This window comes from Hippocampus comes, unplaced genomic scaffold, assembly GCF_001891065.2.
Source record: "Hippocampus comes isolate QL1 unplaced genomic scaffold, H_comes_QL1_v1.1 scaffold174, whole genome shotgun sequence".
NCBI classification, from domain to species: Eukaryota; Metazoa; Chordata; class Actinopteri; order Syngnathiformes; family Syngnathidae; genus Hippocampus; species Hippocampus comes.
In genome coordinates, this window is record NW_017805983.1 from 9,262,405 (window position 1) to 9,284,899 (window position 22,495).

The window sequence follows — 22,495 nt, forward strand, 5'->3', positions numbered from 1 at the left end:
GAAAAGCCCATGAGCAAAGCAGCAATAACTGCAACCACGTTGGCCATGAGCATGGAGTTCCGCCTTAAAAAAAAAAAAAAAAATGCCATTCGGTTTCTTTGATTTCATTCCTATTGCTGATAATTGGCTCAATATCAATGGGCACGGGACTCCTACCTGCCGAAGCGGTTGACAAAGAGGCCAACCGAGAAGGAACCAAACATTCCCCCCACTGAGAAGATGGCCACTGAGAGGGACCACAGAGCTGTTAATGTGCTCTGAGAGATGGGCTCGGAAAACCTGCTCGTCCACGTCTCATTGTAGAAGCTTTCAATGATCTGAACCACAACAAAGAAGGAAAAAAAACACAAATTTCAGCTTGATTCATATGACTTTAACCTGATATTATTCACCAAGGGATGATTATTCAAATTCAGGATTCAATGGGAAGACTGTATATAGGAATGGACATGATAATGGGGTGACCTGGTTGGTTTTCTGCCTATTTCTGAAAATGGTGTCTGAGTGAACTCTGAATTGACATATTGAACTTCCCCACAGCGAGTTTCTCCACCTCAGACTCCTCCGCCATTTTCAAGCAACAGTCGGACTAGACTACTCTTTGAAAATCCCAAATCATTATAACATTGTGACCAATCAGCCGCCTCCAGCCAATCGTGTTTCTTCTCGGTGACCTCCGTTGCCTCGTCACTTTGCTTGTATTTGTTCAGTCTTTGTTGGTTCATTGTTTTATTTTTTTTGTTTTGCTTTTTTTTTTGTCACAAATCATCTTCCCCTTTGTCATGTCATGATTCTTGTACTGTTGACTGTTTTGTTTCCTGATGTTTCTTTGTTGGTTTAAATATTGATCATTTGGGTAATTTATTCATTTACTCTTGAGATTTTCCCAGTACTTTGGCGGCCTTTTTGTTTTTAGATTTTTTTTTTTTAACTGAATATCCTGCTTGCCAGCCTCACTTTCCTGCATTTGGGTCCTCCATACTCCATCACATGGACCTAGAATCTTAACCCCTCAGCCTAATTCAAATCACGCAACACATCCCTCTGGACGAAATGGCTGCTTGTATCTGTGATCTCATCCTGTTTGTATTTTCTCAGATCTTAGCAAAAGTGGGAACATAGACTGATTTTTGGCTCAACATTCTCTTCTCTCCATGACATTCCAGTACAGAAAACGTATCACTGCAGACCACACGGATTCATATGTGACGCTTCATCAATTCCAGACATGTAAACAAGACCTCGAGACACTCGAATTCCTCAACTTCAGGGGGAACTTCAGTTCAAATCTGAATTTTGTAGTCCACACACTCTTATTTATTGACAATGATCCAAAATTTTTTTTTTTTGGACCAAGTGACATCTTGGCGACTTCACACACCTCTGGAAACCGTCGCCGTGAATTCTGAAGGTCACAGTTCAGTGGTTCTGTCATTACATAATCATGTGCAAATAGCTCCCCTGTTGGTGCGACTTAAATATATCGAACTGTAGCCTGTACGAATGCTCTCATCACAACTGCACCACATGCTTCCATCTGGCAGGTTTGTCCATAAAGATTCTCCACCGTGCTACTAGCTTGATCCTAATGGATACATATGCTAGGACATGGCCATTGGGGACAAAATGAAACTCCTTCGAGTTGATGATGGAGCCTTTCATCACCTCACCAAAAACTCTGAGCTCCTGAATTTGTTTGAAACCTGAAGGCGCAGGGAAATAACCCAACATGTAGGCAGTAAACAGTGAAACTATGAATACGTCCACACCCTTTTCCCCAGCGGCACTTTCAACTTCAAGCAAAATCCAACCCTTCATGAGGTGTTTGATTCCAGAGGTGGTGCATGCACGTGTGTGTGTGAGTGTGTGTGTGTGTGTGTGTGTGTGTGTGTGTGTGTGTCAAGGAGAACCTGATTACAGTAAATCGACCCAAGCTATTTCTATACCGGCATAGCCATTTGGCTCAATGTTTAGAATGAGACCAGTGGCTCGTTCCTTGGCACTATGGAGCTCTCTGGAGTTTCGTTCTGTGTATGGTGTAATTGGTGCAATTTGAGATCACAGAATTGTAATTTCCTGCCATTTGCAGGGAATAGGGACTGAGCCTTACTGCGAAGAGCCAAAAATGGTGAGGAATTGACTCTTTAGAATATGTTTATAAAAGCATATAATAATAGTACAAACTGTAAAAATACCATAAACTATGATTTGTATAATCTTAAAGTAATGTCAAACTCATCTTATATATTAGCCTTGAAAATAAATGACTTTTAAAATGCTTCCGAAGTGCACATGTCCATGATGTATGGTGAAGCCTCCCCTAACTTCCACTCACAACCCAGATTAAACTTTGCTCCTCCCCAACATACAAAGCCTGTCTCTCAGTCGACTCAAATTGTATCACTTTAACTTCCTTGACACCAATTTCTATTTATACATGTCTTGTGGCATCTTGGAACATTATAGAAAGAGCCCCAAAAAAACTCAAGTGAGTTTTTCAATCAAAAACAGGGGATAGGTTAAAAAATAAAATATTAAAACTCTCGATAAATTTGGGAATAGGTGAATTCATGATTGGCGAAATACAAAATAGGCGGGCCTCTGCTCTGTATAGCCAATGAGTGCACCAAACTGTTCTCCTACCCTATCAATATTGTTATTATTGGTCTGTCCTAGATTTTCATCCACTCTTGCCATACGACAATGCAGTCCAAATATAAGTGCAGGTTTCATCTGTTTTCTATCTTGCCTGTCCTGATGCCGGTCCCGACACAGGTGAGCTGGGAACTATCCCAGCTGACTTTCACACTCACGTTCACCTCCAAGGGCAGCAATAGAGAGTCTCCAGAAGTGTGGGAGAAAGTCGTTGTAGCCTTCAAAAACTAATACAAGCAGAGGGAGAACAGCAAATTCCACACAGGTAGGCTGGAGGCCCTGATTCAAACCCCTAACCTCAGAATTGTGAGGCAGATGTAAGAACCACTCTTCATCGTGTCGCCATAAACAAAACATTCAACCCTGTAATCTTTTAATATGCCAACATAGCACTGTATAATCCCCTTAACCTGCTCCATGTCACTTCAAATTTTAATTAAACCCGCTAAGTAACCCACGCAAAGTGCAAGCATCAAACTGCGTACGTCTGAAAACATCTCTTGCAAGTAGGAGGAAGAATGAGAGGTTGTTCGTGACTTGTGTTCAAATTTCTCTCAGAATTTTTAAATGATAAAATGTAAAGATAAGAAATAAATAAAAACACTGCTGCAGGACAATTGTTTTTTTTTTTTTTTTTTTTCAAATTGCCTTGGGTTTTGAATTACCACCTCTGGATTTTACACGGTTGTGATACTCACATTTTGAGGAGCATTAATGACGCCAGTGTTGTAGCCGAACTGGAGGGAGCCAATCACTGCTGTGCCCACAGCCATCATTAGCTGAGGGGTCACCTGTCATAAGAAACAAGGGTTAAAAAAAAAAATAATAATAATAATTCTCAGTAATGATTCTATATTCATTAGTGGGTGCTGTAAAGAGTCACTTTATACAGTTTATATACTTTTTTCTCAAGATGCTTTACCTTACAAACATTTTCATACTGAACAGACTGATGCTAACTTTACGTTTGCACAGAGGCTTTCCCAGAATGCTGTGTTGCTGTTACAAGTCATATGATGCCTCTTTAATGTGTTGTTTTGTTCATACAGAGTGTAATATAGTTAATACAGTCAGTGCTATTGTATTGGCCTGGTTGTTTGTAACATAAAATACTTCCGGAATTTCAAAAATGATCCTCAGGCCTGAAGAAATTAACGTGCGGCACCGAAGAATATATATTGCAGCCCAGCCCACTGTGAAATTGCCAAAATGAGCAGATTACCACTACAGGCCTAGTGGGCGGTACATGAGAGAACATGTAAATTCCATAAAAGGAAGTCCTGAGCCGATATCTGAACCCCAAACCTGGTAGGTAGATGTGCTAACCACTTTATTCACCACTTGTGGACCAATTGCACAATATAATGACAGCCAATAAAAAAAGCTGCATGAAATATTTTGCTTCGGCGAAGATACGGTAATATTGTTCGGCCTTTGCAGACAACATTGGAGAGGCATGAATTGAACAATGTGTTGATTATTGAGCTTACAGTGCGTATTTTGATGAATTTAATTGTTTCTGTGGCTGGTCAGTGTGTACTGTATATGAAAGGAATCTAAATTCCTGGCCACTTGCCATTGCCCATGTATTAAGTTGTAAGGATCACTGTCTAGTCCGACTGCATTTAATTTAAGTAGATAAGCCTTTTACTATACAGTAGAGTACTGCTATTACCACAGGCAACTTGGTCACCACACTTATAGTCAGTAGAGTTGTGCATCTTTGTGGGAAAGTCAAGTCAATTTGCTTCAAGTTTTAATAAATTCATCCGTTTTCTATCTACAGTGTTGCCGATTCTACCTTCCACTCTGTACTAAGTAGAAGTACAGATATTTGTGCAAGAAAAAAAACCCTCCTGCTCCTAAATAAGAGCAACAGTAGAGTCTGAAATGTACATAAGTACCAAAGTAAAATAATTATATTAATTGTATTTCATTGCATACAATACTTGGTTTTGATAACTTGATACAACAAGAACAAAAACTGCCCATTCAAATAGTTGACCACTTTTATTACCTTATGTCTCGCTTGTACTGAGAAGAAAAAAGATAAATGTATTTGGAGTATGCTTTCAAAACAACATCCATAGCTTTGCTAACATTGTGAACTGAGTAAGACACATTGCTAAATTGATAACAACATACCTGTCAACCTTTCGGAGCGCCAACCCATATAAACTACCAAAAAAATTCTTATAAAGAGCAAAAAATCCTTAAAACATACCAAAGCATTTTATATGTCAAAATAACGGCAGAAAAAAACCCACAAAATTTTTAATGATATTTATTGTAGATCTCCATAATACAATGGCAGGTGAATGTCTAATCATCATTCTACTTAGTGGCATTACTGTGTTCAGAGTTGTATTCCTGCGTTACTTTTTTCACCTTGTAGATTAGAACTTGCTTGTACACTACCGAAGTATGGAATGAATACTCTGCTGTTTTCAACTAGGAACCACGTGATTTACTGGAACGTTACCGGAAATGAAAGCATTCGAGTAGACGAGCACAATTCTGGGCAAAAGCAAACGGAACTACCTGTTAGGGGAAAAAAAAAAAAAAAAACGGAAATTTTCAGAATCCGTATGATTTGTGCGATATGGCCATATACGTAAGATTCACCACAAAATCCGTGTAAAATATGGCTAAACCGTATGAGTTGACAGGTATGTAACAATTGAAAAAAAAAAAAAACTAAATTGTGTTTTTTCAGATTAGCTGCAATATCCAACAGTTATCCTAAATAATTTCATGGATGTGGAATAAATACTGGAGTCAAGTAAGGTACACCTACCTGAAAAATCAACCTAAGTGCAGCAAGAAAGTATTTGTACTCAGTTACTTCCCACCACTGCTAATATTTGATGTCAATAATTTAGTTGTAGATTTGTCAACAAACCAACTTAAAGTCACATTTACGAGGTCACTTTTCCAAATGACTGCACATCAGGGCCGCAAAGCCAGACAATCAACATCTTTCGTTTGACCGATGGCACGCACACATCAACACATTTCTTGAATTGACAATGAGAACTAATCCCGAATGGGTTGAAGAAAATCAAAACGCAAATTTGTGACCTCTACGGAATGCCTGACTGCGCGCCGGGGACAAATCCAGTGTAATCTTGACACTTGGCGGGAACTGCAATACTATTGAACAATCTCATTAGTGGATGGACAGTCAATCAACACCACAGTGAGAAACAAAAATAGCAATCAACAACAACAAAAATCTCACTCTAACATTTTCTGCAATTATTATATGAACTTTTCATTGACCCTTAATAGATATAATTATTACACGTGAATTCGTTTCATCCAATCTTGCCTGATTGCTGTCTATCAGAATTCCATCATTGACATGTCCAGTGGATCATGACATTACACACGTTACCTCTCCAATGCATTCCATGTTGACTTTATACACCCTTGGATTAAAAAAAAAAAAAAAAAGCGTTATTTCTTGTAATCCTTTAGGTATCAATAACAACGTTTAAAAAGCACATGGTCATGTTGCTCTACCACGCAGCTCCGCAAAGATGCACGCAAATCTTTCTGCAGTGCATCTCTCAGCATTCCACGTGCTGCACTGCCTTGAGCAGCTTAATGACATCAGCCCTAAGTGGATCTGGCTAGATCACGCCGCTGATTGGCCAAGGGGGAAAAAAACAAGACAACACATGGTCACAACACAATGCCAAGCTGATGAGAGCTAATATAGCTATTTTTTTTTTCTCCATTGTTTTTTCAAAACGTTACACAAACCGAAAAAGCTCATCTAGTGACAGGGACAAACACATGGCTAATGGCTACATGTGCATTTTTGAAAAATCATTTTAAATGATTTATTGATTGCTTTTATAAAACCATCACACACTGAGGGCTCTATTTTTGTAGACAGTAAACATGTGCTCAGGTGTAAAAACCTGGTACACCATGCGGTGCCATGCTAGGTGTTTCGGCGGACCAAGGGCTTTTTTTTTTTTTTTTTACATTCCCCTGGCACAACAGACAGTTTGGTGGCTTGAAAGTAGACAACATTTTAAGCCTGCTGAAAGCAAGTCGAAGTTGGGGCACAGGTGCCCAATTCCTAGCAGGGATCTGTGATCGCCCTGGCCAACTGTACATCATCCGCAAGTGGAAATTTTCTTGCAGTTCCTTATAAATGTACTTTGCACGCATCGATTTCCTGCATGGAATTCAGCCATGTAGACCATGCGCCTTTTCTGCGCTGAATTTGAAAAAAAAATGAGAGAAGCTGCTTCCATTGGCTGTCAAGCAAGTCGGCTCTGTTCACACCCACAATGGTCCAAAGGCACGTTTCTAACCGCACGCGTCTGTGAAGATTTCAAAAGAAAGAAAACCCCACCCAGACTTACTTGTGCTCGGCGCAAAAATTGGGACAAGGGTCAAGATTGCCCCACATACACACTACTGAAACACTCTCTCACCCCCTCCTTTCCTCACGCACTACTGAAGCGCTACGCTAAGCTACTTGCTGGCTATTGGACAGAGAGCGAGGTGAACAACTATCCATCAAGAGCCGTCGTAACGAACGACACATTTTGTTGTAAACATGAAAGCCATTTTTTTTTTTTTTTAAGAGAAATAATCCTTCTGTTCTCACTGAAATCCTCTCATACATTGTACGGAAACGGTATCTTATTCAGTTGTGCGGGTGTAACAATTTCAGTAGTGTGTGTGGGAGAGAGCGATTTAATTGTCTTCTTTGGCTCAGGTGGAATTTACTGAACAACCATCAAGACTCCAACTTTGTCTCTCTGTTTTTTTTTCCTGGGCAGCACTGCCTTTGAGTTATCTCTGTATTTCCATTGAAAACAGCTGCCTGCTGCATGGGCATGGAGTATGACACGTGATGGCACATACTGGGACTGTGCACACCTGCTTCAGCTCACACAGAGTAGCCAGACGGAGAAAGAATCAGGTGGAGTCCTCTCAAAACTTCTGACGTGGTTGAACCTATGGATAGGCCCCTCTTCATGTCTATATAAATATTGCGATAGGGTGAAGAAGTCATACCGGCATGTGAAAAAAGTCAAACGTTATCACAGGGTTGTCTAAAATCACAACATGTCAACATGTCCCTAAATGTATACGCTGATTGAAAATGTGTGTTCATTTTTTTCGAGCACATCAATTTTTGGAGATATTTGATTGTAATCTCTTTACAATACGTTCTAAGTACACTGCAGGAAAAACTCCACCTTAACTTGGATAATAAATTATAGTGACGCGGAGGTCTTACTGCTTTGACTTGGAGTCATAACGTCGAATAGTTGTGCTTCTCCCCATAAAACTTTTATGTTGAGACTGCTCCCTCTTTTGGAATACGCTGCACAGAAGTCTTGCACAACGTTATGCATGACGGAGGCTAGATTTTAAAGCTGCGGGTCTATTTTTCAAGAAACGTTTTTTTTCCCCTCATATCTCAGGGAGGGTCAACTTCAGATGTTCCACGTGTACATTGCATTGGATGCAATGACCACATGAAGTTTACATGTGTGTTTGAGAACAAATGGAACATATACAACAATATCTATTGAGTATTGCTACGTTAATGTCTTTTTTTTTTTTTTAAAGATGTGTGTCGTCCTCACACATGTTGGAACATTCAAATCCAAAGCGTTTATTTAAGCGGCATACTAAATCACCACAGTGCCCTTTTCTGAATGCACATATAAACACACAGACCCACGATGCGTGCAAGGCATCCATACTGGGAGTGTTCTTAACCTTTACCATCTGTTGTTTTAAAGGACATGGACTCGGGTTGCCTCACACACTTGTGGGGAAACACCGGTTCAGATATTTACATTTGCACATTGATGCAATGCACAGCTAGCGGTTTGTCCATCTTGGCTCTCAGATACAGCATGGCTGCTCATCAACTCCGGACTCTTATGTAATAACGTGCACAATACCTTCTACTCTTAGCACGTCATTGGACTCCGGCGTTTCCTTAACTATAAAAGCACATTCATGTGTATGAACAGGAGAATGATAATAGTATAATAATACCGGTAGTCATCTTGGCAATCCTCCACTGATCAAACCATTAACAAAGTCCCAGTTAATGTGTTGTCTGTTTTAGGGAAAGGAAGAGGAGTGCCGACACGTGTGACCTCACAAGAAACTTGATCCCATCATTTTCAGCCCCCCTTTCTCACTCCCTGTTCCCATATTTGTTCCTCTCTTCCCAACCTTCGCCAGAGCCACAGTGCGCTTCCATTCAGGGTTCCCAAACACACCCGTATTACGCCTGTCCCCAAAGGGCTGTTGTGGTGGCAGGACTTTGCGACACAAGCAACAGTTTGTGAGGGTCAGCTGGACTCGCTCGAGGTGGTAAGTCCATCAATTTTTTTTTCCTGAGCTGGACTGACTGCTGCCACGTGGTTTGACTTCTGGAGGAGCTCTGCTCAACAAAAAAAAAGGAAAAAAAGAAAAGTGCTTTGTTGAAGGTGTAGTCTCTTCAACTCGGACGTTTCACTCGGTTGTGTTCAATTTGTGTGCAAGCATGCTTTGGTGAGCTGTCTTGTTTATGTATGTATGTGTGTGTGTGTGTGTGTGTGTGTGTGTGTGTGTGTGTGTGTGCGTGTGTATGTTTGTGTGTGTGTGTGTGTGTGTGTGTGTGTGTGTGTGTGTGTTTGTGTTTGTGTTTTTGTGTGATTCATCCCTGGAGAGAAATGTACAAAAACATTAATTATTAGAACAAACAGTAGGAATACATGAACAAATAATCTGGGCAAAGGCTTACTGTGAGTGGGAAACCTTTTCATGTCTAGTACTGTAGTTGCTTCTATTGCCGTATCATCAGCGTGGTATTCCCCTTTAAATTATGGGATGCTTTTTGGTGTTTGATCATGTTTTTTTTTCCTTTTACATTTTTTTTACGCATAACAAGGCTATCTGTTTTTTCTCTATTCATTCAAATTTGCACCAAAACAGAATTGTTTTTTTGCCCTGCTTAAGTGCCACCGCTCTCACCTAAGTTTCATGAATACCCGACCGTAATTCATAATTCCACAAAAATAAAACAAATCCTGCACTGGTCACATCAACAACAGGTTGAACATTGAATGGTGATTTAATATAGTTTGTGACTAAGTTAGATTAATTAGAAAAGAAAAAAAGAGCTATTTGGCATGGGAATGAGTCTCGACAAATGTCAGTGCAGTCCAGCACTGACACATGAATGTACAGAGTGTGACTGCATAAATCATGTGAGGAAAAAAATAGAAGCAATGAGTGGTTTGTGCTCTTATATCATAACAGGAACATTCTGAGCACTCAGAAGACAAAGGATGAGTTACTGTAGGTTAACTACACTGTAAAAAAAAAATAAAAAAGCACAACTTGTATTTTAGGGGAGCTAAAATTGTAAATTAAGTTGGGACACATTTAAAATAGAAATTGTTGACATTTATGGCAATAATGTTAGCACAATAAAGCAAGTTGTTTGCTCTAAGCGAATTTGCGGAGATGTTTTCACTTATCTTTAAGTTGGGCGACAATACAAGGGACAACTAGTTCTGTCGACTCATGTCTGTATTGAAAATGCGAGAAAGCCAATGCTCACGTTACCAAAAGTGAAAATATTTTGTTGACTGGCTCAACTTAAAACTTTATTGAAGTTTGCTGCCTTGAAATTTTGAGTTCGCCCAACTTTTGTTTTTATTTTTCGCAACGTATCATTTCAAGTACGATTACTGATGAGTCGCAATTGTAACAGCATACACAGGTACTCACATTTTGTATCCACAATTAATTAAAAAAAAAGCTGTGCAATAAACACAGTGTGAATACAGTAAGTCTATATACTGTATTCATTTTAAAAATCTACAGAAGTTGACATTTTAATGGGGAAATTTAGAGAAGAGCTACGGAAGGGGTAGGGGGCAGTCATTTTTTTTGTAATCTTAGCTTGGAAAAAAAACCCAAAAACTTAAACTTGATGTTTGCAAAGGTGGCAGCACATTGGATCAGCGGTAAGCACTGTCGCCGCACAGGAGGCAGGCATCCGGTTTGATCCTTGGCGAGGGAAAGAGGAGGGGAAAAGGAAGCGGTTAGGTTTTTCTATTGTGGAAGATGCTTCCTAATCATGGAAACTTATATACTGTAGGTGAAAAGGATATCGTGAGATGATTGTTTGAGCTTATGCTTATGAGTTTAAGATTCTTCCTGAAAGTATGTTGGGGAAACAAGATAAAAACCGTTCAGAACAAAAAGTGACTTTTCTAATGGATGTGGTGAGTTTGTCGGACGAGATGATTAATTGTCACGCTGACGGCCCCGTGAAGGTTAAACGCTGAGTATTAATATATATCATCATATGACATTCAAAACATTCTGTACAGATCAACGTGAAGCTGTCTTGGCATCATGCGATAATGCCGAGCGCATGACCAAATCAACACCAGAATCCAAGTCGAAGCAATGCAATTTTGGCAATATGATACCCCAAGGCTTGTTACGATATGTGACTTATAAGATCTCTATATAGCAGAATGGAAATGGACTACGTGCTCTCCAAGTTTTATTTAGATTTGATTTTCACGGATGAGATGTCCGGGCAAAGAGATATGAAGCACTGTTAATAAGTAGAGCGAGCGGACCATCGCCATCGCTGTCTATGTCTTTTTCATTTGGCATGTTTAATTTTGGATTATGGTATAAATCAGCATGTATTGTATTGTTAGTAAGAGCTTCTACTGAAGTAAATAGCACGATTTATGATGTCTATTTGTGTAGGGACGGTATTAGAAAGAGCCACGTGACTAGTTGTGAAAAAGTGACGCAGTCATGTTTGAACAGGGAGGTCATTCTCAGCTTTTATCACATTGTCTGTCGTCACAGAAGGCCTCAAAGTGAAAATATCAATTTTTGTAGCCAAACGTTTGGCCTCGCCTCTGGGCTTGCCGCTGGCACGTTGCCATCTTGCTCAAAAACTCCTCATTTTTTAAATTTCTTTAATTAGGGATTTTTTTTTTTTAACATTACACAATCTACAGTGATCATGTTCAAAACAAGAAGGGATGTTAGTTGACGAGATATGTGGGATTCTATTCATCCACGGTAATAGAAAAAAATATATTTGCCGTAGTGCCAAAATAAAAGTCAACATAAACAACAAGTCTAGCATTACTGGTGTCTCAAGAAACGCATGATTCATTTCAAGTCCTTGGAGCAAATGTAGCCGTTACTTTTGTGAATGACGTGATGACCTGAACTGTTCGCTGAGGGATCGAACTGTACACTGTGTACTTTTAGTTTGGCCACAAGTTTATTTACACTGGAGCCATTTCTGTCCCACTGGCAAGTGTAGCTTGTGCTAGCCTATGGTGGAATGTCGGGTTGGGAGTAAATATTGTCAGGCATGGGCAAACATTTGATTTCTAAAAAAGATTTGGGGGGTTGCTTGTCAAAACCTTTTTTTTTTTAAATAAAAATTAATAAACTGAAATTTAATGTCAATTTTTTAAAAAGATCATTGTCATTTTTAAATGTGAATTATTTTTAATTAAGAAATACATTATTTTAAACAATAAAAACTGTTGATGATGATCAAATGAAAACATAAACAGATGTTTATTTTTTTGTATGGGGGGGGGGGGAGCGTCACCATCAATGCAAGAAAAATATTGCAGGAATCTTGATTACACAAATGCTGAGTGGACCGGATCCGAGTGGCTCGTTTGTAGCCCGCCCACCGCTGGTCAAGCCCCTCTCTCAAAGGCCAATGAGTGACTGTTGTGATCAATCTGACTTGACCTGAGGATGATTTTTACCCTTGCTCCCACGGGGGAAACCAAATAGCGATAAGTTACGAGAAGAAACGTTTGCTTTGGCTGGATGAGCTCACTCGTGTACTTTGACAATGATGACAGGCCGGACCACCGTTGACAACCTCGATGTTGCTTGTGTTATTTTACCTATACGACACACTGACTATGTTTTGTTTCATGACTGAGAAATGAAGAAGTTCAAATAGCAGCTGTTCATTTTTTTTACTACATTTATTTCCTACTTTTTTAAAAGTTTATTTGTGTTTCTGTTTGAACAAGAAAAATAATTGGCAGAAATTCCAAGAATAAAGTCAGATAGAATACCTCTACAAAATGTTTTTCCAAACATTTAGAAGACAATTTCGAATTTTTTTTTTGGGGAATAAAAATTCAGACTCAAAAACAAAACTCACTCAGAATATAATATTTGTTATGGTGATGGCGATTTCAGTCTGTGCAGTTTTCAGTACGGCTGCATGAAATTTGAAAAACATCCGCTATGTGTGTTGAATCCTGCGACATTACAACATTTAATGTGTCTCTAAAGAAATTACTTCATTATGTAACCAAATAAAAAATTTTTTTCAAGGATCTCCTATTGGACAGCGATGCAAATTTAAATGGTGCATCTGGTTGGTGAAGGTTGGACAAAGGCGATTGGGACGGGACCGACACTCGTACCACCAAAATTTATGTGCATCATCGATGCCCATAAAAATGCAACATATCCGATGATGAGATCCAGCCGATCAGATCTGTGTAAAGTCGAGCACAAATATGGACATACCATAATGTATCGCCATGGCGAACGAGAGGAAAAGAAAACATTTCTTTAAACAACCTTCGTTTAGTAGGCATGTTCATCAAATTAAAGGAAACAAAACAAAGACATATGCCCACTTCCTGCAAGCATCTCAGTTACATTGGTAGAGCTTTTAAATGATCACACTTTACTCATTATACTCTAATTGGGGATGTTTTGAAAGGCGATTCTGAATAAAACGCACTGCCATATAATTTATCATTTGCGATGTGTTTTGCCCCTTTTTCAGATTTCACTTGTCATTTCATCTCCTTTTGAGATCGTCCCATCTAAATATGGAAATGGAGAAACTGTCAAATGGTCATGCTGGAGCCGCTGTGCCGATGGATGAAGAGTAGGCTCCATTTGCTTCCTTTTCGTTGACTAGTGGCAAATTTCCACCAACTTGAGCGCATTTATATTGTTCACATTGAAAGTATTATCTTCCACTTACAGGGTCCCGCAAGAGGATCAGCTGTTTCTGGAGCACAAGAGCGGGCCCACAAAGACGCCCCAGTTTACCGATGTGAGTATGGCGGGAACACAGAATCTTTGGAATCGTACGTCGCACGTACCAGTTCCTTCAACAAACTCCTGTTTTCTTAACAGACATCATTCAGACATTTTTTTTGCATCCGCATGCGAGCAAAAATTTGAGATACGAGCAGCATGTACGAGACGATGATCTCAACTCACTTCACAAGAAGCAGCAATTTAGCAGATAGTTAACAGTTCTTCAAAATGGCTTCAAGATGTTCATTGCACCTCCCTGTTGATGCTTATTGTCAAACAAAAAAAAAAAGTATGACACGACTTGTAAGTAAAACAACTACAAAGACTTATTTTATGCAAGTCTGTTTACCTTATTGCTAACAGACAATGGGAAAAGCCATAGACGGGCTAACAAATAGCATTGGTGTCGCGTTATTGCAACCGTTTAGGCTATGGATGTTGATACATATCGGTGGAGCAACACATGTAGACATAATATAATGCTACTGACAGGAATATATTTGTTATCTACTGTGAAGAATAACTAATTATTGCGTATTAAAGGTAAAATTGGTGGCGGGGTTTGTAGGTCCGAGAATGGATTAATGGTATTACAATTTATTCGAAGGGGGGATTTTCTTGGCTATATGAGTAAATGCATTTATGTATATTACTAGTAGTAGTGCTATTGAATGTGAAAACACGTGTTTTTGTTTGTTGTTGGGGGTTTTTTTTTTTTTTGGTCTGATTAACATTTCAACTTAATTCTCTTTCAGTTTGAGGGTAAAACCTCATTGGGGATGTCTATCTTTAACCTGAGTAATGCCATCATGGGCAGCGGAATTCTGGGTCTTTCGTACGCCATGTCCAACACAGGCATTGTCCTTTTCCTGTGAGTGCTTGTCTCATCATCCTCAAAGTACTGTTTTAGGAGGGACCTCCTGAGTGTTTGTCTGTCTGGCTTCCTCTTCCTGCTGAACCCATCTGTTATGTCAGGGCAAAGGAAAGACATAAAAAGTAGCTTTCGGGAATTACGCAATTAGTGAAATTGATTTAAGAAATGCTTAAAAGAGCTTGATCAAAATGTATCGTTTTGAACCTGGATTCAAAAGCATTCATATATTGAGGCCTGATTGTTCTTTTGTTAGCAACTTATCCCATTTGCACGCAGCATAAACAACTCAATGCCACAGCACCATGTTGGCTGTGAAAACTTTTTTTACGCAAGTGCACACTAAACTAATTCATCACTGTCGTTAAATGTTGATTTGAAACTAATTTCTCTTGCTACTGTGTGTGTATGACAGGGTCCTGTTGATATGTATCGCGTGTCTGTCCTCCTACTCCGTCCATCTGCTGCTACGGAGTGCAGGAGTCGTGGGTAAGGCTTCAAAAACATTTAGAAAACAAAGCAAAGTACAAAAGTCTGTTGCTGTTGACCTCATCCTCTTTTGGGCGACTGTGTTTTTGTTTTATTTTTCTCAGGTATCCGTGCCTACGAGCACCTGGGCTTCAGAGCATTTGGACATCCAGGAAAAATTATAGCAGCTGTTGTCATAACGCTACATAACATTGGAGGTCATTTCTCAATATGAATCGGATGTGAATCTAGATGATGAAAATGCCGTGACACCGATGTGACGACAAGAGAGGCAAGGTCAATAAATGTTTGTCTTTTTCTGCAGCGATGTCCAGTTACCTGTTCATTGTGAAGTCTGAGTTACCGCTGGTCATCCAGGCTTTTCTCGGCCAAACAACTGGGTCAGAGTAAGTAGTCATGTGTAGAGTTAGACCGAAAATGAGTCATACCTTGGCCAATATTTGAGTTTGCAAATCCCTGATCAAACTCGAGAGCATTGACATCAATGATGCATTAAGTACATTGGATATTTATGACGACAGCCAAAATGCAACTCTTCCTATCCGATGGGGGTGTCAAATCCAAGTCCAGAAAGTAAACCCTGCCACAGTTTGTCTTTAGCCACCTGTGGTTTTTTGCATCTGGGTTTGATACCTCTGTCAGATAGAAGCATTTGTATTTTGGCCGTCGATGTTTTGAGAAGGTGTATGACAAATTCTGGACATGTGACGAAGTGACATAAAAGAAAACAAAAGTATCGGCCTACTGGAGCTGTGGAGTATCGGCTTAGCCATTTTCTTATTTGGTTGGCTTCATGTTTGTCTTTTCCGATTTAACAACCCCCATCTTTGAGTCAATGCCATTGAAGGCATACATCACACAAAGACATCTTACTGTACATATTTCAGATTTTTGACAGTAGACTTTGGAGGAATCCTATATGATCCAGTGTACGCATCATGAATGGAAGATGAATAAAAATTTCCATGAAATATCATCTACCACAATCTGTGCGTCGAATAATACAGGTGACAATACACAGCTGTGGTAAAATTGTGGTAAAGGAGTCTCTCTTTTATCTTCCTCACCTAGTGATTGGTTCATGAATGGAAATTACCTGATCATCATAGTCACTGTCTCTATCATCCTTCCTTTGGCCCTCATGAAGCACCTTGGTAAATCTCAATTTTTGTGTTCACTTAAATGATCAAATATTTTTTAAAATACAACCTCGACCGAGCCATGTTGAAAATGGATGATGTCACAAACACATTGTCGATTTACCATCATAACCAGGGGTCCTGATTCAATGCTATTGTTTTGTGCTCGTCAGGGTATTTGGGTTACACAAGTGGCTTTTCTCTCTCCTGCATGGTGTTCTTCCTCTCTGCGGTAAGTGTATGTGAAATGATCAATAATGTTGAGTAGCTCAACCGATAGATATAGTAACTAAAGTCAGTGCCTCATCGTTTCAGGCAACGGTACTTAACCTGTAGCCATTTTTTTTACATGCCAACAGAAAAGTCATCATTTTGAATTGGAGGATGTATGTAGCTTGTGCACAAAAAACATGCTTATATTCCCTTATTCTGTCACAAAAGGTCATCTACAAGAGATTTCATATTGTGTGTCCTCTGGAGGTGTTTGGCAACCACTCAGTCACCACAGAACCCTCAGGGGAGATGTGCACCACCACATTCTTCACCGTCAACCAAGAGGTAAAACTCGGACTCGATAAGACTTGATTTCAGCTCGACACCTGTGATCATCTTGCTATCGGCGCATATATGAGTAGACCGCATATTTAAATGTCATGTGAGAAACGGGGCTGGACAGCTGTTTTCCCACTTTGTTTGCAGACGGCATATGCTATTCCAATTCTGGCTTTTGCCTTTGTGTGTCACCCTGAAGTTCTTCCCATCTACACAGAACTGAGAAAGTAAGAAACGCTCACCAAAAAAAAAAAAAAAAAAGATTGCAAATAACACAAATGTTAGACCTCATTCGTATTTTCTTAATCTTATTCCATCAAGTCCAACCAAGAGAAGAATGCAGAATGTTGGCAATATTTCCATCCTTGGCATGTTTGTTATGTATTTCCTCACTGCCACTTTTGGCTATCTAACCTTTTACGGTGAGTGCAACACCTCCGTTACTTTGGCCAGAAATGTCATCATTTCCACTTTAATATTTGTCTGTCAATTTTTTTTTTTTTTTTTTCCGCAGAAAACACGGAAGCAGAGCTGCTCCATACCTATAGCAAGGTGGATCCTCTGGACACGCTGATCCTCTGCGTGCGATTGGCTGTTCTGGTTGCTGTCACTCTCACTGTCCCTGTGGTGCTCTTTCCTGTAAGAGCATCTGCATCGTTAATTCACATCTTACACCATGCCAAATAACTATTTGTAAACATATGCAATAAGTCTCGCCCGTTAAAATGCAGTATTGAATCATAGAGTGGTCTCCTTGAGTGATACGTGTTCTTCGACAAGCATTCATTTGGCGGATTTTTGCTTTGACGTCGCTTTGTCTTTAAAATCCATTTAGCTCATTGTTAACAAACAATGCAAAACGCCATAGATGACTGAGCACGCCCAGCTGAATTTTAAATAATCATCAAAAGAAAGGCATGCTGGAATAACAAATAAAAATAACTGAATGGATTCGTCGGCGGTGCTTACTGTAAAAAGTACTGCGTGTGCGTTTCCACCAGATCCGTCGTGCCCTGCAGCAGCTTCTGTTCCCCGGGAAGGCTTTCCACTGGGTGCGCCACATCGTCATTGCCCTGTGCCTGCTGTTTGTTGTCAACCTGCTGGTCATCCTCGTGCCCAACATTCGAGACATCTTCGGCATTACTGGTATCACATTTGACTAACATGTTTGTAATTGCTGTAATATTCATCAAGAAATCATAATAGTCAAATACGGTAATCCCTCGTTTATCGTGAGGGTGACGTTCCAAAAAGAACCCGCGCCACGTGAAATATGTGACATAATCATCTCTCGTTACATTTACATTTTTTTCAGCCCTAAGCATTAAAACATTTATAAATAAATAAATACATGATGTTTTCTTGCAAACAACTGACAGTTTTTAGAAATACTGTACAGAAGGTTCCGTCAACATTGTGGATTTTGCCATGGAGAAAATTTGACAAGCTGCACAGCTATGATGCACGGAGACTGTTAACATTAGTCTATAGTCCTTTTGTCAATCAGGATGCTGAAAAAAAAAAAAGTTAAAAATAAATAAATCATTGTAACAGCAAGCCCGTGAAAGATGAACCGTGTTAAAGAGAGGGATTACTGTACTCCGATGGTATTGTGCCAAAAACGCGATATGATCAGAAACCAAACAGGAATCACCCAATAAATGCAAAAATTGCAACGTGAGTAGCTGACCTGGGTGGATAAAATCAATTTCTGATTGGAAAATCATTTGTGCTTTTGAGAACAAACCTCAAGGCATTTCACAGACTGCAGTTAAAATGATAGATGCCAATAAACTACGAGAGGGTGAAACCATGACTAAGTGAACACATTAGAAATTGATTTTTGTTTTCATTTTGAAAATCATCATTTTTCAGCACATATTTAAACAAAGAAGCACGGCACAATTATAAGTACCACACATTGACTTACAAAATGATACCAGTACTTTTTTGGACGGGGGGTAAAATGTTGAGAGTCTTTTTTTTTTTTGTGTGTCCAGGGGCAACTACTGCTCCCAGTCTGATCTTCATCCTTCCTGGACTGTTTTACATCCGCATCATCCCCACTGAGCAAGAACCCATGAACTCCAGACCAAAGATCCAAGTAGGTTGCGCTAAGGGTTTTTCAAAAAGATTTTTCCCTACTGATATCGCCTCTATTTGTTTTTTTGTTTTCAGGCCGCATGTTTCGCAGCGCTAGGGTTCATATTTATGATCATGAGTCTTACATTCATTGGAATCGATTGGACAAGCGGGGAAAAACGAAATCTGGGTGGGCATTAGAGTGCTTCGAAAGCTCTTCAGAAACAGCATCCTCACTTATTCGACAGTCCTCGACTTTCTGCTGGATGGTTTTGACCATGAGCTCGGAGCACTCCTTAATGACACGAGGACACATTGTTCCTCCATGGTGTCGACAACAGCAAAGTGGCCCCGTAAAGCCACTCAGGACACATCAGCAGGTAGTGTCGGCCCGCTTTACGTCGACCAAGGAAGCCACCATATTTGCAACTGCCCAACTTCACGAAATGCCACAAAAATTGTGGAGGATAACGCGAAGGAGAAAAATTATTGTCTGCATGCAAAACATTTCTTTAATCTTTGCTTTAGAAAATGGAGCAGAATAATGACATGGAACAAGACCAAACACTCTGGGGTGAAGGGCGGGGTCCGAGGGAGGAGGGGCGGGGGGAAAAAAAACCGCGGGCGGGGGGGTTATTTGAGGTCATTTGATGTGTTGTACTTTGTAATACTGCAGAGCGGTACTTCACAAACTGCAAAAGAAAGGTTAGCCTCAGTCAAAAGACAAGTGTTGTATTGCATGGCTATGCTGTGAACAAGTGAATTTGGTATAAGGTAACCACTTACTTTGGTTTTGTAAATTTATTGTGAACATTACATAATTCAATAAATATTGTCAAAATATTTCTGTGTTTGTTTCAGAGCCCCCCCCCCCCCCTTTGACATCTTGTACACCATACAGTAATGTCATACAACAAACCCCCTTGGTCATGTCACGTAATCATTCTACCATCTGTGTCTGGGAGGCCGGATTAAAGTGCATTAAATTAACATAATAGTTCACAGGTTTCCTTTTTATTGGGGCAGTACAGTAGCCAAGCGATGAACACGTCAGTAGCCAAGCGATGAACACGTCTGCCTCACAGTTCAAAGATTTGGTCTTCGAAACGCTTGACTCTGGCATTCCTGTGTGGATTTTGCATGTTCTCTCTGTGCCTGCGTGGGTTTTCACTGGGGACTCTGGTTTCCGCCCACATTCCAAAAGCCTTCACGTGAAGGTCTTTGTTTGACTATAGAGTGGATATAATGTCGACACAAGTCTGTTCAAGTGCCAGGTTTTTGTGATGTTAAAAGCACCCAAAATGAGACCAAGATAATTAATTTGCAAACATTTGTTCCACTGTTAATGTTACAGATAACCTGAACAACTCATTTGGAAAAAAAAAATGTGTGTGTGTGTGTGTGTGTGTGTGTGTGTGTGTGTGGGTGGGGCTGAGATTATGTGGTTTAAAAAAATGTGCACGTCAACTCAGTGTGTGTGGCTGTCACATTCAAACTTGTGTAAATTGTGTGTCACCACACAACTGCCACCATTCAAAAGACATCTGCTTAATCTCAAATAAAGTTGAGCAGTGTTGTGTATGCTCCAAAAATATATTTTGTGATTGGCCATTGGTTTCATTGGACCATTACACATGCGTTTGAGAGGTGTCAAGTTTGTTTCCCGGTACGTATTAAGACGATGGGACATGGTTGTCACATATACTTTAAAAAGCCAGTAATTGATGGAAATAGCTGAAGCTTCTTCAATGTTGCTGTTAGTTTTTTTGACCCTCTGACCAATTTCCTTCTCCTCTTTTCATCAATTCCAGGGCTTGGTAATGTCACTGATGTGCCATATGAGGCCTAGTGAATTATTTTGTACCCTTTTGCTGAATGATTCCTTTAAACAATGAGATCACTGTGATGCTGTGGAAGCTCTTTGTGGACCGTGGCTTATAATGTAAGATGCTACTCCCAAAATGTCAACAAAAGCCTCCTGCTAGAACATCTTCACTTTATTTTGGGTTAGTCAGAGGCACAGGTGTACTAAATCCCATTTAAAATGAGTTTGAATGTGATGAGTTAATTCTAAATACAGACACATCCAGTTTTTAAACAGTTAAAAAAAATTAGTAGCCTTGCGGTGTTTTTTTTTTTTTTTTTTTTAAATAAAAGTTTTGAAATGATTTATCTTGGTCTCATTTTTTTTCTGGCATACAAGCCTGGCATTTATACAGACATGGAGCAAGACTGTTTTTTTAATCCACTGTATGTGCCCTGTGATTGGCTGGCAACCAGTCCACGGTGTACCCCGCCTCTCCCCCAAGTCAGCTGGGATGGGCTCCAGCTCACCCATGACCCGAATGACGACAAGTGCTATAGAAGAGGACAAATGGACTTCTTGTCTGTTGGATCACTGTCACTAGTGATTACAGATTTTGTTTTGACGAATGTGGTCGCCACATTTGCACTCGTCTGCTTGCCCTGTATTTTGAGTTTTGCTTTTCCAAACCTTCCGACACAAACTCTTGACAGAATGCCCATAAAGCTGCGTCGGTGGTTTAAGCAGACGGCAAACCAAATCTAAAACTGGTAAGACGTGCCTCATTTTGAACTTCAGAGGAAAGCATTTGAACTTTTGCTGACCTGCCACATCAGCAATACCAGACACTCCTTTTGAGATCAAAATGGCAAATGCTAACATCTGCCAGCCCTCTTCCAACCTGTTCATCTTTAGTCTGCTTGTTCTCAGCCCAGGGCTAAGTTTTTCATACGTCCACTGTCCAGTCCTAAGTCTCCACTGGTCTGGCCTACAGCCACACCGCTGGCCCCTGTAGCTCCAGTCTCTGCAGCCTCAGATTCTGGCTCCAGCTCCCTCTCCTGGCTCAACAACCTGTTCTCAGTTTCCACTGTTCGGGCTGAGCATGTGGTTGGTTGCAAACGAGGATCCAGGGCCTGTGCTGCAGTCGCCCGAGCACCAAATTCTTGTTCCTAAACTGCAGTACTGCACTATGCGCGTTGTGCGGCTCAGCTGCAGCTGCCTGAGAGTCAAGTGGCTCAGGCGCCGCCATATGAGGGGGACGTATTGAAGCTGACCCCACCCGCCTGACCACTTGAACCAGCCCAACAATGTATACACAGTATGACTTTTTTTTTCAAAATCAATTCAAACGACTGTACTTCAATTTGAAATCATGCAGGTTGCACCTTAAAACACAAATACAGTTTAGGAAAAGTAAGCTATTGCTGAATCACTTCCAACATTTAAAGGTTAGATGGACAACAAGGATATAAGGACTTCTCTGACTAGCAGTGTGTGTTTACTGTCACCAGGACCTGACATGGTGTGAGTCAATACGGTACTCAGTAAACGGGTCTAAGCTCCTTCACACTATCGGTAATCTCAGTTAGCCACATGTCACTATTTCAACATACGTGACTGTGATGTCATGCGAGCTCCATTCGTGCTGACTCAACCATTTCTGAACCTTAAAGTTTGGAGCAGAATCATGTGCGACGATGGCTGAATGTGTGTGTGGGAACTGGTAATAAATGTCGAAAACACTTTTTTTTTTTTTTTTTTAAACAATAGATACAATTTTTT

General features: G+C 40.1%; 2 protein-coding genes across 2 annotated transcripts in view; one reads left to right on the forward strand and one right to left on the reverse strand.

The window, feature by feature from the left end:
- Positions 1 to 6,213, reverse strand: part of LOC109528698 (solute carrier family 2, facilitated glucose transporter member 1-like) — a 13,839-nt gene extending 7,626 nt beyond the window's left edge. The window contains exons 1-3 of the mRNA XM_019891615.1: positions 6,053 to 6,213; positions 3,354 to 3,446; positions 157 to 317 (exon numbers count right to left, since the gene is read on the reverse strand). Of these exons, the coding sequence (XP_019747174.1) occupies positions 157 to 317; positions 3,354 to 3,446; positions 6,053 to 6,070 (272 nt within the window). The 5' untranslated portion in view covers positions 6,071 to 6,213. The remainder of the gene's footprint in view (positions 1 to 156; positions 318 to 3,353; positions 3,447 to 6,052) is intronic.
- Positions 6,214 to 8,852: 2,639 nt separating this feature from the next.
- Positions 8,853 to 19,752, forward strand: LOC109528697 (sodium-coupled neutral amino acid transporter 3-like). The gene is made up of 16 exons (XM_019891614.1): positions 8,853 to 9,021; positions 13,514 to 13,618; positions 13,720 to 13,789; positions 14,532 to 14,647; positions 15,063 to 15,136; positions 15,241 to 15,333; positions 15,441 to 15,522; positions 16,208 to 16,290; positions 16,449 to 16,507; positions 16,717 to 16,833; positions 16,975 to 17,054; positions 17,149 to 17,249; positions 17,342 to 17,466; positions 17,829 to 17,973; positions 18,828 to 18,931; positions 19,006 to 19,752. The coding sequence occupies exons 2-16, from the start codon at positions 13,560 to 13,562 to the stop codon at positions 19,108 to 19,110; spliced, it is 1,413 nt and encodes a 470-aa protein (XP_019747173.1). The 5' UTR covers positions 8,853 to 9,021; positions 13,514 to 13,559; the 3' UTR covers positions 19,111 to 19,752.
- Positions 19,753 to 22,495: the final 2,743 nt, after the last annotated feature.